At 45.3% G+C, this 19,128-nt stretch overlaps 2 protein-coding genes across 6 annotated transcripts; both read right to left on the reverse strand.

Annotated features, from left to right (window-relative positions):
* Nucleotides 1–678: 678 nt before the first annotated feature.
* Nucleotides 679–4,114, reverse strand: LOC123452959 (U-box domain-containing protein 62-like). 5 transcript variants are annotated; one of them, XM_045129707.1, is made up of 8 exons: nucleotides 3,691–4,069; nucleotides 3,210–3,456; nucleotides 2,847–2,928; nucleotides 1,959–2,016; nucleotides 1,552–1,634; nucleotides 1,358–1,453; nucleotides 1,192–1,262; nucleotides 679–1,120 (listed from the first exon to the last, which is right to left on the reverse strand). In XM_045129707.1, exons 1-8 carry the CDS (start codon nucleotides 4,052–4,054, stop codon nucleotides 985–987), a joined length of 1,137 nt encoding a protein of 378 aa, XP_044985642.1. In that variant the 5' UTR covers nucleotides 4,055–4,069; the 3' UTR covers nucleotides 679–984. The 5 variants fall into 5 exon arrangements, with proteins under 5 accessions (XP_044985642.1, XP_044985641.1, XP_044985645.1 ...); XM_045129706.1 differs by having other exon boundaries at nucleotides 3,210–3,459; XM_045129710.1 differs by lacking the exon at nucleotides 679–1,120 and having other exon boundaries at nucleotides 1,186–1,262; nucleotides 1,358–1,452; nucleotides 3,210–3,459.
* Nucleotides 4,115–4,621: 507 nt separating this feature from the next.
* Nucleotides 4,622–8,662, reverse strand: LOC123452960 (serine/threonine/tyrosine-protein kinase HT1). Its single transcript, XM_045129711.1, has 6 exons — nucleotides 7,882–8,662; nucleotides 7,030–7,162; nucleotides 6,713–6,908; nucleotides 6,063–6,187; nucleotides 5,680–5,838; nucleotides 4,622–5,228 (listed from the first exon to the last, which is right to left on the reverse strand). Exons 1-6 carry the CDS (start codon nucleotides 8,208–8,210, stop codon nucleotides 4,911–4,913), a joined length of 1,260 nt encoding a protein of 419 aa, XP_044985646.1. The 5' UTR covers nucleotides 8,211–8,662; the 3' UTR covers nucleotides 4,622–4,910.
* Between the last annotated feature and the right edge of the window lie 10,466 nt (nucleotides 8,663–19,128).

Consider the following 19,128-nt stretch of genomic DNA (forward strand, 5'->3'; position numbering starts at 1 on the left):
GCTTGCTTAAAAAAGAACCATTTTATCCTGAATGTTTGTTTTACCAAACTACTCTCTTGTTGTTTGCTCTTTGGTGGCACCATGTTTGCTTCCCCATTTCAAACCCAAGTGTGAATGATGCTTTTATTGAGACGGTGTTCTCTTAAAAAGGGACCATTAATGTTGAATGCTTTCTTCACCAAAACTCCTATGTATTGGTTGTGCCCTTTGATTGCGCCATGCTTGCTTCCTCCTTGGATGTTGTATTTCCTTATCTAGGCCCCTTTGGTGACACCAAGAGCTAATTAATGGTGCGGTTAGTCATGGCCGGTAGAAGGAATTGAACGAAGCATGGGTGACAAGCAAAGCATATAGGATCACCGGGAAAAAAACGAGGAGAGGACCGACGGTGAAGAAGTCGGGGAGAAGGCACGCCGACAAGATCAAAAGAGGCATGTCGCGCGGGAGAACCCACCCACATGTGCCCTAAAACAAAGCATACAATAACAACACATACGACAATGTTGTTTGTTTTTTGATAAATGATGCTTTTATTAATATGGTCTTGTTCTTACTTAAAAAAGAACCCTTTATCTTGAATGTTTCTTTTTCAACCAAACTCATGTGTTGGTGGTTGTCCCTTGGTGGCACCATGAGTGCTTCTCCCCCTTGGATGTTGTGTTTCCTTATTCAGGCCTCTGGTCCAATCACAGCAACCTGGATAGGATAAGAGTACTGGAATGGTATTGTTCTACAAAGTTTCACAAGGACGCCGACTGACATCACATGGTACCTAGTTGCTGCCACAGAAAGAAAGAAAAAGGAAAAGAGGGGCACCATAAAGATTGACACTGTGATTGGCTACAAAAAAGGATAATGTTCCTCACTCTACTGTTTGTCTCCTCCTGGCAGCAGCAAAAGATGGGGGCTGGAGATCTGATCTTATCTAAAACACCATGATGCAGCTTCCACATATCAGCATGATCTGCTTTTGTACCTTCCAAGTCACAACCAGCTTGCGTTCTGGGAACTGTTGGAGACCACTGGAGGCTCGCCGCCGCCCCCGCCGTCGACGAACTTTGCCAGGGAGCGATACTGCAGCTTCACGCTCTCCGCGTTGTCCAGGGTCTTCACCACGTACCTGCTCAACATGGGCAGCAACAGGTTCAGTTTCGAAAGATGATTGGGTGAACAGATAAAAGTGTCTACTACCATCCGTTCAGGCACTGTGCCGTCACGACCGCCACGCGCCCCACGAACCGCTCCGGGGTCCTCTTGTTTCCCTGATGGAATTTTGTTCTGGTCATCATCGTGAATAGCAAAAGACCGGAGAATGACAAAAACGTATATGCTCGACAGAGTAAAGAGAGATGCCTACCTTGATGATCACTCGGTCGAAGACAGCGAAAGGATACTGGACACCTTTGCCTCTCGAAAGTTCGACTGGATTCGGGTCATTGTTGCCACATTTGTCCTCATTTACAGAGATAACAGATTTAAGAACACATGTTTAACATGTGCAGCTGTTCAAGTTCGGATGTTCAGTAATATAAGCTGGAAAAAATTGCATACCTGTTCCAGGCGGTCTCTTTTTCTTTTCAATGTTTTCGCCGACTCTTCCTCACGTCTGAATGCCTGGACTGCAAGGCCAAGAGCTGAAAACATGGCGACGCAAAAAGCGAACCATTAGAGATCTTGGTGACAACAGGACTACTCCCTCCGTTCCTAAATATAAGTCTTTTTAAAGGTTCCACTAGGGGACTACATACGGATGTATATAGACATACTTTAGAGTGTAGATTCACTCATTTTGCTCCGTATGTGGTCCCCTAGTGAAATCTCTAAAAAGACATATTTAGGAACGGAGGGAGTAGAAGCTAGGAAACTCGGTGTATATGACATGCACCGATTTCTGTGAGATAGCTGAAAGTAAACCTCAGAAATCATGGTGAAATAGCCTGGCAGTTTTAAGTCAATACCCAGGTTTGGTCGAATGGAGTCCTCTGTGATTGGCTGACCACATTTACCACACGCTTTCTGCATAACAGGACAGAAAATGAAATCAAAGCTTGCCTAATGTGGTTACCCATGCTGACAACAAATAGATAACTACGAAATGCCTCTAATTTCAGACAACACAATCCATGAATGGAAAAAATGCAGTTGGAGAACTTTATTTATATAACTAAGAAATACCTCTAGTTTCATTCTACTGAGTGCACATCTGCATATCTTTTCGACGAAAAATTGTTGAACGGTAAGACATGTGTAATGCTTTACCTTGAAACTAAAGTTTACCTAATGTGGTTACCCAAGCTGACAGCAAATGGATGGCTAAGAAACACCTATAGTTTCACTTTGGACAACACAATCCATAAATGGAAAAGAGGAGTTGGAGACTTTCATTCTATTGAGTGCCATCTGTACATATTTTCACCGAAAAATTGTTGGTGGACAGAGAGGACCGTAGAGCGTGCTCCTATTATTTCTAGAACAGTGAGACATGTGTAATAGGAAAAACACCATGCTTCAAAACCACATCAAGTCACTATGATTAGTATTTCAAAAAGGTGCTAAGATTAAATACAATCCTAACACTAAAATGAAGAGATGTAACAACAAGCAGGAGGATACAGAATATCTAACTGCGAACTATTCCCTCCGTTCCTAAATATAAGTCCTTTTAGAGATTCATTCATACGGAGCAAAATGGATGAATCTACACTCTAAAATATGTCTATATACATCCGTATGTAGTCCTTATTGAAATCACTGAAAAGACTTATATTTAGGAACGGAGGGAGTACACTGTAACAAACTATAGAGGTAAAAGTTCATGAATAGACAGTAAGAATCCTTGGACAAACCATTCTGTAGATATGCTGCATCCCAGTACTTCCATAAGAATGCCCACATGACAGAATCATCGCGTCATCCATGAGAATGCCTCTACAAATTCAGACACAAGAGGATAAAATGGATGAGAGATTGGAACATTTCAACCCTTCCCCCCCCCCCCCCCCCCCCCGGTATCATGTCCATTATCACCGCTACCGGGCATGATATTTGCCTATTTGGGTACGGCAAATTCAGTGACATTTTTCTGTTCTATGAATTTAGTCGGAATATACCAAAAGCCCACAAAGCTAACTAAATATACTGTCAAACAAAAACTTAATAATCATCAAGAGAATAACAGTCATTTCTCATTCGCAGAAGATGCTACTCACGTCAACGGGTCGGACAGGTGAGCTCTAAGAAGGTCCCAGTAGCTAGAGGCAGGGCCTCCCTCTCTTCTCCCAATGACCCCATATCCATCCTCCACCCTCATCTCCCTGGGAACAGAACCAGGCTCTTCATCCCCACGAGATGAAGCGCGGCCTTGCTGCTCGGTTCCGCAGCTGTACAGCTGCCATTGCTGCCCCTCTTGTATCTGCCTCACCCCATTCTCCCCATTCGTGACAGGCCGCCTAATTCCTGCTGTATGAGCCAGTAACAATGTCAGTGAAGTGATCACCTTCGTTCAGATAAATCAGATACACACACAAAATCCCTAAATGGAGACATTTTGGTGCTCAGGGGGACATCATATTCATGTGAACCCATCTTAGCTTCGGATTTCTCAGAAATTCAGCTCACCTCGTACTACTAGAAGCTGCATAGTACTGTGTTTTTTTTACAGGAGCTAACCCTTGGGTTGGGTTGACTCACCTGGAGAGGAGGCGCGTCGCTGCTGCGTGCTGCGGGCCGCCAGCTCGGCATCCTGACCCTCCTCCTCCTCTTCCTCGTCATCGTCTTCGTCATCTTCGTCGAACTCGTCCATGGAGGCGCCGCCATCGGAGTCGCCGCCGGGAGGATGTTGATGCCGGAGGAACGGGCCGGCGGCGCGGGCCACGCCGCTGGGGAAGGGCGAGAGCGGCCCCCTCGAAGAGGAGGGGACCTGGCGGTGGGCAGCAGACCCCGGACCCGGAGGAGACGCCATGGCGGCCGCGGAGCGCACGGCGGGGTTGGGGGTGGGGGGGAATGTTTGCTGCCCGCGACTGCAGTACGCTGTGTGCTGGTAGAGTGGTAGCATCACCTGTCCTACTTTTCAAATGCTCAAATAATTTCACACAGAATTTGTAGAAGACACTAGTAATTTGAAAAACTTGATGCTTCGAAAAAATGTATTGTACTATAAGGTTGAAAAATGCTTCGAAAAATTTGCGAGTTTTATCTAGATTACCGTTTAACATCAAATGTTCATGAAGTATTACATCAGGATTCAGGAGTATTTATTTCTTAGTCCACCGGGATTGACAATTCATGGGCATTTATCGTTTATTATCCGACAAATATCAACTACTACTGCAAAATTTAGAATTTCTGAGTAACTTCCTTTTTCTCTTGGGAAGAAATTGTGATTAACTTTGTCAACCTAGATATTGCTAGTTTTCAACGATTATATTGTTGGAACTTTTTATGTTGACAGTTTTTCTAGCAATTTCTAGGATTTTTACTTGGTCAGCCTAGATATTGCTAAAAAGAACTGTCAACACCGTAAATCCCAACAATATAATCATAAAAATGTCAGCTCAAGAGTCAGTGGTCAGTGACCATCTCTGAGTTTGTTTGGATCACAGGATTGGCAAAGGGCTAAACATTTCAGTGAAACCAAGAGGGGATTGGATTGCTCAATGGCAGCATACAAAAGTTTATGGTAGAGCAGCTGCCAGCTATACATCACATAGCTTGCACAAGTTGCATTTTCAGCCTTTTTCTTCTGTAACATCAAAACACAAAACAAGCAAAGCTAACCCTATGCTAAACAAGATCCCACCTCTTGTATCATCATCACCATCCCCACCACTGTATCACCATTAACCTAGGCTAACACCTTTACAGCACCAAGGAGAAACGTCTCAGGGGCATGATCTGCGGATGGACGCTGATCATGCCTTCCCATTGCTGCCCCCCTTCTTCGAGGCGAACAGATGGCGGACGACCGAGAGCTTGCTTGTCGCGCGGGAAACGATGGAGGAGACCGAGGAGCTCTTGCTGCTCAGCGACGACGTCGTGTCTTCCGACTCCGCCGCGGCATCCTCGTCTTGCTCCGAAGGGGGTGGTGGAGGGATCGACATGAGGAAGGCGTCCAGCATGCGGATGATCTGGCTGAAGCTGGGCCGCATCGCGGGGTCCTCGACCCAGCATGACTGCACGATGGACGCCAGTTCCTGGGGGGTTTCCTCAGGGAATGCTGGGCGTACTTGCTGCCATCGTAAACAAGAGAAAACATCTGTAAGATTAGTGGATTCCAATAGAAGTTTATGCTCAAACATTATTTGAAAATAAACTAAGGCCAGTTCATTTGTTGGTGCTAACAAATGTTTCTTAAAAATAACAGTGTACAAAATACAGAACAAAGCCATCTTCACACAAATGCGTGGCCATTTTGTCTCACAATTTTGCTATCATTCATGCTTCAGGTAGCCAAGAGATTTTTTTAGCCAAGACTTCAAAACATACAGTACTTTTACTTTAGCAGTAGTAACAGTTTTGTCCAGTAAAGAGACATTACTAATGGCCTGCCAGCATGGACAAGATTTGCAAAGTGAAACAGAGAGTTGTAACTCATTGGGACTCGCAGGATTTTGTAATTGCTAGACAACATTCTAGAAAGTGGTATCATTCCGTAACAAAATGATAGTCTCACATACTTACTTTAAAAGCAGCAGCATATGCAGCTTGTAGATTCGACATGCCTTCGAATGGCATTTTATTGGTCAGCAATTCCCAGAGGACGATGCCAAAGCTGTACACATCCACTTTATTTGTGTAGTGCTTTTTTTCACCACGTTGAAGTGTGACAGTGCTGTATAACTGCAAAAGCATAAGACAACGAGTCAGGTTTTGGAATCACAGAGATCGGTGCTAGAGCATCTGATTTCTTTGTGTAGAAGGTCCCGAAATCAGTGAACTCTAGAAACTACAGCCAAGAAATTATTAAGTGGGCACACAAATAGAAGTATAATTTCAAGCATCAACTCTAGATTTCATAATCTATTAATGTTGACTAGCTAGTGCAGAAAAGAGTGATTTACAACCTCTGGGGCCATCCATCGATATGTCCCAGTTTCAGCCGTCATCATTTCAGTCACAGTTTCCTCTCGTGCAAGTCCAAAATCAGTAAGCTTCAGCTTCTTACGGTTTGCAGTAAGCAACAAATTATCTGCACACACAAAACATTTATTAGGAGTTTAGGACACTGTAAAAGCATATAAAGGGTGTAACGGAACAGCTTTGACAGAAAGGAATAAAACAACTATTGGAAGAACCTAGAAGTTAAAGCAAGTAAAACAGACGGGTAAGACTGAGAGGGCGAAAGAAACATATTGTGAAAGAAAAATGAACGAGAATAAAGTGGATACCATGGATATGGAGATAGGAACATTCAAGAATCAGATGCAGAAACATCTTACTGAAAATTTTAAATGATTAACCGGCCAAGATGCTTCTCTTTCAATGCACATGCTCTTGCCTTTGACACAGAAATATATGCCTGATACAATTTCTTAGCTTTGAATTTTAAAGTGTATATTGTGTACCCATGTTTTGGCATCTTCCAATTCCAAAAAATCTTGTTAAATATGCCACCCGGTATTCGTTACACCAAAAGAAATGCAACTTACTATGCACGTAAAGGAAAAAAAATGGAGATGAAACAGGAAAAATCAAATAGTCCAAACACACATACCAGGTTTCAGGTCTCTGTGTATTATTCCATTGGCATGTAAACATTCCATTGCACGAGCTATGTTGAGTGCGTAGCCTAATGCAGTATGGATATCTAGTTGGCTGGGCCGGATGCTGTTCAAGTAATTTTTCAGTGACATCCCCGGTAGCAGCTCACTTACAATCACCATCAACGGCTCCTTGCAGGCCCCGATGAACTATAGAAGTCAGAAATTTTTGTGAGAAACAGATCACAAGAAAATTGATGGTTTTAGTTAGGAATAGCTATTGTAAGATTGAATTAGGCACAGTAATGTTGCCGTTCAGGCAAGGATGTACCTTGACAAGATTATCATGTTTCACTTTACACATCATATTTACTTCACGGATGAAACGATCTTCAAGCGTTGCTTTTTCTTCCGGAGTACTGCCACTGTTGAGAACTTTTATGGCTACAATCTGATCACCATACCTATTTGAAAACAGACATACAAACTAGTTAATTACTGATGTAAGCCATCAAGAGTATCCACATGGGCAAAACAAAACTACAATATAGAATGTAATTAAACAGCATAGGTTTCTCCTTGGGGGGACAAGAATGTCAGGCTGGCAGCTCAACTTGTGAGAACATCAACGATTAGCAGCAGAAGAAAATGGTTTTATTCCTTAATACACACACATGCTGTACATTGAAACATAAATAAATTTGAGAGAATCAACTCTTTGTAAGTATTAGAACAAGACTCAAACCTAAAAAAAAAAAGTCAGAATCCTTGACCATAGCAGGAATAGCAGATATGTACAACAGGCTGGCACAGATAAATGAAGCGCAAAATAAATCAAATCCTAGGGAGGTAATACTGCCGTCGATTAAATGAGAACCCTAAAGCGGCTCTCAAGCATGTTACGAAATTTTACTGACTGTTGTGTAGGTACACCTTGTACTGTACCTCCAGACGCAATTGGATACTTACAAATTAAAATCCTACCAACTCTTACCCCCTACTTCGTTGATACATAACTATAGAACTTTTTGCAATAACACCCATTGGATTGGACAGCTGCTAGTACTAAAGCTTAGGAACATAAATTCAAATCTGGGGCAGTTGATGCAAGTACTGCCGACCTTGAGCTGAAGGATATGAATCACTGTGCAAGGGTTATGGTCATAAAAGTTTATCCACTTACTTCCCCTTGTAGACCTTCCCGTGGGCGCCCTCCCCAATCTTGGATCCGACGAAGAGCATCTTGGGGTCGACCAGCAGCTTCCTGTCAATCCAGGACCCCGGCGGCGACGTGGCATCCGAGCACCGAGCGGGCTCCACCGAGTCGTCGGCCGCGACCTTGCTCGGCCGCGACCGCCCGAACCCCTCGCTGCCGCTCCCGCCGCCGCTGCCGCCGTCCCTGCACCCGTCGCTGCCGCAGCTCATGGTGTCCGGCCGCACGCGATGCGACGCCGCGGAGGGGACGACCGTGTCGGGGTCGGCGAACTTGCAGCCGCAGGTCAGCCGATGCATTAACGCGAGCACCCCGCGCGCGCGCCCAGACGACCGGAGCCCCGGCCCACGCTCATAGAAAAATCAGCCAAGCCTTCAGCGGCAACCCCCGAACCCACGGCGGAGAAGAGACTGCTCCAGAGCGCCAATCGCCTCGGAAGGCCCCGGCTCGCGCCCCGAAAAGTCAAGGGAATACCTTGGATAGACCAGAGGAAATCAATGGCCGATTCGTGCCCAAGAACCGAGCGGAAAGGCGGCGATTTTGAGCTCAAAAAAGGGGGAGGAATCCGCGGGGCTGCGGCGTGGGCTAGGTGCGGAGAAGAGGCGGAAACCCTAGGGCTGGATAGAAGCGGTCGGGGCGGAGGGGGGTACTTCGCCGTGCGGCTGGGGGGTCGCCGTCGCGGCGGAGGAGGTGCGGGGAAAGGAGGGGGGAAGGGAGGGGAAGGGAGGGGAAGGTATCGTCGGGGTGAGCAGAGCCGCAGTGGGCAGAAACTTTATAGACGCGGGGTATAAAGCTGGGGAGGGCGTGAGGGAGCTGGTGGGCGAAATGCCATGCGTCCCCCCGTGTGCGTACCACGGGATGCGCCCCAAAATATCTCTTCCCTCTCTCACAAGGCCTCCACCATGGTCCTGCCTCCACCTTAGGCTCATGCAGCCCCCACCGTTGATCAAAAGATCTTCTTTTCCCTGGGAATTGAGATCCAAATCTCCTGGTTATTTAGGTTTTGTTATGTGATGTGTTTGTGAGTTTGTCGGGTAATGGCGGTGCATTTGCGTGTCGATTCGCCGTTTGAGGTCTGGGATATATTCTTCGAGTAATGGCAATGTGTTTTATGTGTTTTGTTTGTGTGGTATGTACTTTGTCGAGTAAGGACGACGCATTTGTGTGTTGATCGACCGGATATTTTCTTTATGCGATTTGTATCTTTCGATTAACGACAATGCATTTTAAACATAGATTAGTGTGATTTATATCTTTCGATTAACGGCGATGCATTTAAACATAGATCGGTCGAAATTCGCCACGTGGCATGTGCGATATATTTGTCGAGTAATGGTGTTGTGTTTTATATATCTGCTTATGTGATATGTATCTATCGACTAACGACTATGCATTTATGTGTAGATCGGTCGAAAACCGTCGATTGACGTGTGTGATATTTTTGATGAGTAATGGTGATGTGTTTTATGTATTTTCTTATTTGATATGCATCTACCAAGTAAAGGCGATGCATTTATACATAGATCGGTCGAAATTTGCTATTTGACGTATGTGATATATTCGTCAATTAATGGCGATGAGTTTTATATATCTGCTTACGTGTTATATATCTGCCGAGCAATGGTGGTGTGTGTATATATTGTTGATGTGATACATATTTGTCCAGCAAATGGTTGTTGCATGTATATCTTGTGATGTGATATGTATCTGTTGAGCAATGGCAGTGTATTTATATATAGATCAATACAAAATCGCCACAACCGCATGAGGATATCAGTACGCGTGTTACTAGCACGTGCTAAGGTTATGTGTCATGTATCCTCTTGGGGTTGAATGCTCACGGTGGATCGATGGCTTGTGGCTCACGCGTGTGACAGGTCGGTTGTTACGGATATAGAAAGCGGTATGTATTTTTTGCAATGATGATGACAATGGGTGCGTTTGGTCTTGTCAAGGGTCCAAAGGTCGGCTACCACGCATGTACTAGGGAGTCTCCCTTCTTTCGGTGTTGCATGTTGTGTAGCGGTTGTCACGTGGTTGTCTAGATGATGTCAATGATCAGTGATGGGTGGCTCAGTTGCGTTCAGCATGTTCAGAGGAGTCCTCGTATATATCTGGACTCTTCGACAAAACTTGCCATAGGAAATGTAAGTGTAGGTGAGTGCGTCCGTCTGTTTAGGTCCTCTTTGTGTTGCAGATTTTTTGTAGAATTCCACTCCCTAGGAATGTCTTTGGATCAAAGGAATGATGGCACCCAAATTCATATGGGGTGGATTCCTATGCATCAATTCCATGGCAATTTAAAAGTCCATCCCTACATATTTTTTGTACTGAATCACATAGGATCGAGGCACCTCTTTTGTGTTTCCATTCAAATGACTATTTTGACAGCTTCCATACGTCTCGTAATCCTCTGTTTTGCAGCGTCAGACATGTTAGATTCATGATCATACAAACAAGAGTTGTCCACAATAATCCCTGGTGAGCTTGAAGTAGGGATCATGTGCCTCCACTCCCTCCATCACGTGCAAGAACAAGGGTTTACGCATACGGAAGCATCGATGAAACCATGTAGCCGGGAATGGTAGTTTGAGACCAAAGTAGTCCTTGTACATCAGTTCCCTATCCGGTTCAAAATCCTCTTCTTCTCTTGATCGAACCCTTGAATTTTTAAATGTGCTCCACATCAATGGCCATCCCTTCATGGATGCTCATGATCATCATCATCTCGACATCTTCGTCCGACTCGGACGAGTCGAATAGCTCCTTTTGCATTAATTCACTAATCTCCGCGTTTCCATACTTGTGATCCAACGAACCATCCGAATCCATCGTATTCCTGCAAGCTGATCACAAAAAAACTGCTCGGACAATTTGTCGAACGCATAGAGGGTAATGTGCAGTCCGACAATAGCCGGGCACACGGGCTATTAGTTGCTGTTAGGTTCCTGTATTGTTTTTTTCTAGTCCTGTGTTTCACAATCCCGGGGTCCATAGAGGCCTTCAGATGCTGCAGCGGGGGGGGGGGGGGGGGTTATCCTTTAGGTCTTGTTTGGTACTAGTGTATTTTAGGGAATTTGTAGGGATTATCCCGGTCAAACCCCTCAATCCCCACACATCCCATAACACCATTTGGTCCTAGTGTATTTGACATGTTTCATCCCCACATTTCCCCTCAAATCCCCAAACTATAGTATATTTTTCTCAATACCAAATACACTACCCGTACCTAGTGTATTGGGGATAAATGGGGATTTAAAGGGATTGGGTGAAGGTTGGGATTTCATCCAATCACTTCGAGGATTATTCCCATCAATCTTCTCAAAAATACTAGTACCAAACAAGGCCTTATCGGACTGTCATCGTCCACGGTGGTGAAAGTGAAGGCGAAGCAGAGCGCATTGAGGAGGAGCTGGCGGGGGACACTTGGACGGTGGACGATTAGCCAAATCCTCTCAAAGTTTTATTTTATTTATTTCCTGTTATCATCATCTACGGAGGGCGAGTGGGCGCATTTGACTGGACTGGATTGGGTGGTGGAGGGGAAGGCCCATGGGTGGGCCCAGGCGGACGTGGGGGCCGCGACTCGATCCGTTTCGGTTCGGTTCGTTTCTGCCTCGTCTCCCCTGTGCGCCGGGCCCGCGCGGGGCCCACCCCGTGCCTTCCTTTCGCCTTCATGGGTGGTATTTTTTTTCTCTCTTCTTCTCCTGTGGCAGTTGGCGGACAAGCGAGCGAAAGAATATGCAGCGGCAGCGCGCTCACGCGGCATCTATCCACGCCATCCATCACCTTCTTTATTCTCCTCCCCCGCCACCGGCCCGAGACTCAGCCCGAAGCGCTCTCTCCTTCCGCCGCCGCCGTCGTCCGGCGAGTCTCCGTGCGAGTGCGCCGCATTGCCACGACGCGTTCTGGCCGCCTCACCTGACGACCACCCTGAAGCCGTAGAGGGAGGACGACCCTCCCGTTCGGCGGCACCACGCTTCCTTCTCTTCTCTGTCGCCGCCACCACCGGCCACACCGGCCACCGCGGTCTGTACTCTCTACTCTGTACCGATCGATGCGGCACCGGCGCGGACTCCGTCTTCTTCGCGTCCGACGCGGAGCGGAGCACGTGCCGGCGTGCGGGAGGCACTATATATAAATATGTACCACGCGAGGGGTCGATGGCGCCGGTCGTCGCACGCCAAGGTCGCCGGGAGAAGAAAAAGGGAGGGTGCGTGCCTCGCACGGCCAGCGGGGGGCTTGAGTTTTCGCGCGGGAGGGGGACGTGAGGATAGAGATGTTGACCCCTCGATCGGCCGTTCCCTTCTCGTGCAAGGTCACGTCGGCGGTGGTTCGCTGGCCAACCACTCTGCTGGCTTCCCCGTAGGCTCTACTGTGTCCCGGCGTTTGGACTCAAAGGTATTCCTTTTTTCTAGAAACATCGAGTAGAATATAACGTGGGGTCTTTGTGTTGACAAAGTCAACGCACGCCACAGGGTACATCCCTTCCCACTTGAAGAGTGAAAATGTGGAAGTTTTTGAATTTATTTAGTATTCTTAACGATTTTTTTTGTTCACTTCAGGGCCCTGTGAGCCAAAACGCCTCCCTCAATTTTGAGTAAAATGCACGTATGGTCCTGGATGTTATGGGCGATGCTGAAATCAGTCCTGCATGTTAAGAAATGTTTCAATACAGTCCTGGATGTTGTTCTTGGTGATCACATACGGTCCTGGCTACGAATGCCACCGTATAACGCTCACGTGGCAAGTGGGAGGGCCCACGACGGCGCGGAGCGAGGCGTTCCCCAAGGGTTATTTCTGTTCTCATCGGCCCATTGGAACCCTAAATCGAGAAATTCCCCATTTGTGGCGAGAGGGAGCGAGACATTGGCTAGGGAGGGAGCTGGACGGCGAGGGCGTAGCAGGACGACGAGGGAGGGAGCTCGACGGCGAGGTCGGGGGCTCCATTTCTGCATCTGTTCGTCATGGGTGGCGACGGTAGCTCGTCCGATGAGGCGGGGTTGCTCCCTCGATTTCCTCTGGTGATTTGCAAGGACTGCAAAATCCACAGTCCGACATTATGTATCGAGGGCGTCGGAGAATTATCTGCGACATTTCTACAAGTGCACAAATCATGGGGTATGTGCCTGCGGTTGTTTTATTCTGAATGTTTCTTTCTCTTTTTGGTTCTGAATTTTGCTTCCTCTGTTTGATTCTGAAATCTATTCTGGTTCAGTCTTGGAAGGGTGCTTGTGACATGTGGAAATGGGAGGATGCATACGAGGAGTTTTTGCAGAATGGATGTCAAGATGTGCAAGATCACAGTGTGGGCAGTAGCTCGATGGGAAGATCATATGCAGTGAAAGAAAAGAAGGAAGGAATGATGAAGATGAAGAATCATGTGGTGACAGGTGGAAGAAGTGATATTGAGAGGCACTTGGTGGAGATAATTTGACTGTTGAAATGTGTGCTATGTTGTGTAGGGTTGTTAGTTTTTATGATGTTGGTTTATGTGATCAAGCATTGATTAGATGTGGAGTGCACTCAATGATTTGGTAGTGTGTGAGATGTGCACTGAATGATTTGGTACTGTGTGATGTAATGAACTGGTTGACAGAATTTGGTACTGAATGATTTGGTACTGTGTCATGTTAAATTCACTGTTGTTCATACATATATGAGAGAATTTCACACATAATTCACTGAATATTTTCATACATATATGAGAGAATTTCACACATAATTCAAACATAAAACATAACTCCAGGATAATTCATATGTTCAAAGTGCACTAAGCACTTAACATATCAAAATGACTCATGACTCTTTGTCCAAGTAGCAAATGCGAGCAAAATGGTAACTTCCAAAGTACTTAACATATAACAACATGTGCACTAAGCACCAGGAGGTGGGCCTCTAAGATAATTAAACATGGAGGCTTTCCTAGGTTTTTTGTAAGGTGGCATGTAGCTGGAGCTGCTTTGCTGCTGTGAAGTCCTTTTGTTTTGCACCTCCCTGGCCATTTCCCTTGCTTGTTCTTCTATTCTAAGCTTAGCAGCCTGTAGCTCTCTTTCTGATTTTTGTAACTTCTTTCTGATTTTTGGGCAAATGGTACCAGACATGGATTGTGCTTCAACCTGCTTGTTATAGATCCTAGTACTAAGTTGGCTCTTGATTTGTTGCATCATTGCTAGAATAGGCATTTCTCTAGCATCCAGGATGTATTTATTGAAAACCTCACAATTATTGTTCAACAATACATCACACTTAGGAAATTCACTTTGGAATGCCGTGACCCATGTTGTAGGTGGCAGCTCCTCCAACCAATCATGTGCTGTCTTGCTTAAAACCAACATGGCATCCATGTTTTCCTGCCACTTAGCAGGTGTGCTGCTTCTAGCACATTTCAGAGCTGATTCTTGAGCACTTCCCCTTTGAAATTCTTGTTGAAATTCTGCCAAAGATGCCTCACACAAAATCTATGACTTGAATCTGGAAACAACTCTGTAACTGCCTTTATTAGTCCCTGCAATCAGAAATTTGGTGTTAGTTGATGCAAGGTGGTACTTGGGACTATGACTAGACTAGCGGACAACTAAAAAGTGCAAGGAGCTTACTTTTTGCTTATCAGACATGATGGTCCATGAAACAGTACTTGTTATGCCAAGATCTTGCTTCAGAGCTGTCAGAAACCACTTCCAGGAACTTGTATTTTCAACTTCAACAACAGCAAAAGCCACAGGAAATACGCAATCATTTGGATCCATCCCAATTGGAGTCAACAATATTCCACCAAATTTAGTCTTCAAATGGCAACCATCTAGAAATATTATAGGCCTACGGCCAGCTAAGAAACCCCTCTTGCATGCATCCAAGGAGAAATAACACCTTTGAAAGTGCCCTGCATCATCCAGCAACATGAAAAAAGAACTCCCTGGATTAGATCTTCTAAGTTCCTGCCCAAAATCCCAGAGTTGCTTGTACTGTGCAGTCTCATCTCCATAGATGATGTCAAATGCATGTTTCCTTGCTCTTCCTAGCTTACCCCTCTTTGGTCTCATTTTCCAATCTTTCTGCACTAACTGACCAAGACCCCTGACAGTGATTTTCTCATTTGCTCTAATCTGATCAACATAGTAATTACCTATGTATTTAGTTGTAAATGCACACACTTGCCATTTGCTCTCACAAGTATGCACATCTTGAAGCCTTTTAACCATAATTGCCTTTGTTCTACTATCCGTGGAAGCATACAATTCCCATGGGCACCCTTTCTCACATTTAGCTAGAACTCTGATCTTGTCATTCTTGGGAAGTTTAATGTTATTTCTGTGCCTGCAACTGTGCTCTCTTATGGCCTTCCTCAGCTGATCAATTGACTGGAATATATGTCCCACATGGAACTTGGGATCATGCATATCTTAAGGAACAAATGACTTGAAATTGAACCTACTGGATTCATCATCTGATTCTGCAGGCTCAAAGAATTCTTCTTCAGACATTTCTCCTTCTATAATAACCTTCTTATCCTTTGGTTCCTGATCTGCAAATTGTTGGAACAAGTCATCATCACCATCTTGTACATCATTGTCACTGTCATTGATTTCTGGAGTATAATCTGAATCAGAATCACTTCCATTTCCATCATCACTCACACCATCTTCTACAGCACCAACCACTCTGCAAGATCTCCTCCTTCCACCTCCTCTGCTGCTTTCTATGTCATTCACATCATGCACGTGCACAATTGCATTGCTGGCACCAGTGCATTGCTTGTTTGGACTAATGATAACAGGTAGATTAACAACAGGATTAACAACCACATCATCATAAGAACTGGATATACAAACTGGATTGTGATCAATATACACCATCAGAAACTCGTGCCCCCCCTTCACCTTTTCACACATGGTCACTGCATCTTTGTCTCCAGATATAAGCCTAAGCCCATCTTCATTGATCTGCATTCCAGGCAACAACCAGTACATATTGATCCTCCCTACTGCCTCATAACCAATTTCTTCTATTACATGTTCAATCCATAGTCCAGACCAAGTATCACTATCGCAGTGATCGAAGCAAACCTTCGTTCCATCTACATATGCTCTATTGCATCCAGAACCAACGAAAAATCCCCCGTGAATCACTTCCAGAGTAAAAGAATCACTTCCTTCTTCTGCAAATTCAACGAAATTTCATGAAAAATTCAGGCTTTTGCCCGCCAAAAAACCATAAACCTCAAGAACTGTACTCAATCCAACCAAAATCTACCATACACACGAACATCGGAGCATCTATCTATGAAATAACGAACAAAATTGCATCTATCCATAATCCAACTCTCGAACTCACCGTACACAGGACAGGGGTCCCCTTCCCGCTGATGGACCGGCGCCTTCTCCACCATCTCCGCCCGACCAAAATGAACGGCTTGTTGCGCGGCCACGGACGCCGCCGTCAGTGACCTCACTCCACGCACCGTCAACCACCTTCAACGCGCGACGATCATCTTTCACCGCCGCCGCCGCCGTTGCCTCTCCGCAGCCGAAAGCAGAGGAAAACAGGGGATTGGGGCTAGATTGTACTCCTCCTATCACTTCCAGGGGGCTATTTGCATTTTTACCTGGGATGCGAGGAGATGCACGCCTCGCTCCGTGCCGTCGTGGGCCCTCCCACTTGCCACGTCAGCGCTATACGGTGGCATTCGTAGTCACGACCATATGTGATCACCGAGGACAACATCCAGGACTGTATTGAAACATTTCTTGACATGCAGGACTGATTTCAGCATCGCCCATAACATCCAGGACCATACGTGCATTTTACTCCTCAATTTTTTACCCATAATTTAGAAATTCTTTTCACATTTTGCCCCTCTGCAACACAACCAATTTTACTGTTTCTTTCGGATTGATGGTAATTTGGCATGCCACGTATGCAAAAAAAAGTCGATGTTCTTGTTTTATTTTTATCTTGAATCTTATTTTATTTTATTGGTTTATAGAACAAGTTCGAGTTGTTCCTGACCATGGAGCGGTTGTTGCTGAGAATGGAGCATTTGTTATTGTTAAAGCTCCAATTTATGTTGCTCCTGCTGCAATTGTTGTTGCCTTGGCTGCAACTGTTGTTGATCATGCTCCAATTGCTTTTGCACTTCCTCCAATTGTTGTTGGTTCTGCTCATAAGAATGATCTTGCAGTGTGGTTCTTCTAAAGATCTTGCAGTGTGGTTCTTCTGAAGATCTTGTAATGTGGTTCTTCCGTAGATGCAAAGGACTGAACATGCAATAGTACTTGTTCTTCTGAAGATGAAATAATAGTTTCTTTGTCCACTTTTAACTCTTTTATGTTATTTAAATTGGAACATATGCAGTACCGTTTTTGCTCCTTGTTTAGCTTATGAAATTATGAAATTTGGAACCTATGTAGTATCAGTTTGCTAAGTATGGTTGTTCACTCTTGTTAAGTATGCTTGCTTACTGCACTAGTGTGTTTTTTCCCCTTGTTTAGTTTGTCATGTTAGTTCAATTCCTCTAAAAATGACATGTATGCTACTATGCTATGTATGAACTACATATTTTAGTGTAGTATTTCAGCCAGTTTAAGTCTTACAATCGTGCTACATCAATACAAATGCTAGCCTTGATCATCCCTTACAACCTTGCTACATCCAAAGTAACACTACCACTGATCATCCCTTACAACATTTGCAGAGCAAAGTACCAGTTCATATGCATATAGAAAACTAAGAGCTCACACTAGTTGCACATGCATATCTTCAGAGCTGTTTGTGCTCACTAAGTAAGCACTAGTTCATATGCATATGGAGAAACTATGAGCTACCGGCAGTTGCATATGCATTGTTGAAAATATGCCTTAGAGGCAATAATAAAGTTTTTATTGTCGTATTCCCTTGTTCTTCATAAGTGGTTATTATCCATGCTATAATTATATTAACTGGAAACTCAAATACATGTGCGATACGTAAACAAACGTCATGTTCCTAATGAGCCTCTACTTGACTAGCTCATTGATTAAAGATGGTTAAGGTTTCCTAACCATAGACATGAGTTGTCATTTAACCATGAGATCACATCATTAGGAGAATGATGTGATGGACATACCCAATCATAAGCTTAGCATTTGATCTTGTCACTTAGTTTAATTGGTATCAGTTTCTTAATGTCAAATGTGTTCCTTAGACCATGAGATCATGCCACTCCCTAATACAGGAAGAATACTTTGTGGGACGTAACTCGGTGATCATAAATGTGTTGGGGAATGTTGCATGAGAAACAAAAAAAATCCTACGAACACCCCAAGATCAATCTATGGATATCAACAGCTACGAGAGAGAGAGAGTGCATCTACATACACTTGTAGATCGCTAAGTGGAAGGGTTAAGAAATGAGGTTGATGTAGTTGAACGTCTTCGCGATCCAATCAAGATCCGTCCCGCGATCCAATCACGATCCGATCTACTACCGAACTGATGGCGCCTCCGCGTTCAGCACACGTACAGCTCAATGACGCCTTCACCACGTCGATCCAGCGAGCGAAGGTGAAGTAGTAGCTTGAATTCTCTGGCAACACGAGAGCGTGGTGGCAGTGGTGGTGGAGTTGTCCCAGCAGGGCTTCGCCAAGCAGTGCCGCGACAGGAACGAGGGAGAATTACTACGAGAGAGAGAGAGGAGGGTTGCGCCATGGCTCTTGGGGTGCGCCTACCCTACCTCTCCTCTAGTATATATTGGAGGAGGGGAGGAGGAGGCCGGCGCCCTAGGGTTTTGTTGGGGAACGTCGCAAGGGAAACAAAAAAAATTCCTATGCGCACGAAGACCTATCATGGTGATGTCCATCTACGAGGGGGATTTCAGATCTACGTACCCTTGTAGATCGCACAGCAGAAGCGTTAATAAACGCGGTTGATGTAGTGGAACGTCCTCACGTCCCTCGATCCGCCCCGCGAACCGTCCCATGAACCGTCCCGCGATCCGTCCCACGATCCGCTCCGATCTAGTGCCGAACGGACGACACCTCCGCGTTCAGCACACGTACAGCTCGACGATGATCTCGGCCTTATTGATCCACCAAGAGATACGGAGAGGTAGATGAGTTCTCCGGCAGCGTGACGGCGCTGCGGAGGTTGGTGGTGATCTAATCTCGGCAGGGCTCCGCCCGAGCTCTGCAGAAACACGATCTAGAGGAAAAAACGTGGAGGTATGTGGTCGGGCTGCCG

Source organism: Hordeum vulgare, chromosome 5H (assembly GCF_904849725.1).
Source record: "Hordeum vulgare subsp. vulgare chromosome 5H, MorexV3_pseudomolecules_assembly, whole genome shotgun sequence".
In the NCBI taxonomy this organism is placed as follows: domain Eukaryota; kingdom Viridiplantae; phylum Streptophyta; class Magnoliopsida; order Poales; family Poaceae; genus Hordeum; species Hordeum vulgare.

What these genes read in the sequence shown, in the direction of transcription:
- LOC123452959 (XM_045129706.1), bottom strand. Translation starts at nt 4,054, where the DNA reads ATGCTACCACTCTACCAGCACACAGCGTACTGCAGTCGCGGGCAGCAA. An exon ending in AAAGAGACCGCCTGGAACAG is followed by an intron (nt 1,454 to 1,551) that starts GTATGCAATTTT and finishes TCTGTAAATGAG; the next exon opens with GACAAATGTGGCAACAATGA. An exon ending in GCACAGTGCCTGAACGGATG is followed by an intron (nt 1,121 to 1,191) that starts GTAGTAGACACT and finishes CATGTTGAGCAG; the next exon opens with GTACGTGGTGAAGACCCTGG.
- LOC123452960 (XM_045129711.1), bottom strand. Translation starts at nt 8,210, where the DNA reads ATGCATCGGCTGACCTGCGGCTGCAAGTTCGCCGACCCCGACACGGTC. An exon ending in ACACAGAGACCTGAAACCTG is followed by an intron (nt 6,188 to 6,712) that starts GTATGTGTGTTT and finishes TTGTGTGTGCAG; the next exon opens with ATAATTTGTTGCTTACTGCA. An exon ending in CATATGCTGCTGCTTTTAAA is followed by an intron (nt 5,229 to 5,679) that starts GTAAGTATGTGA and finishes TTACGATGGCAG; the next exon opens with CAAGTACGCCCAGCATTCCC.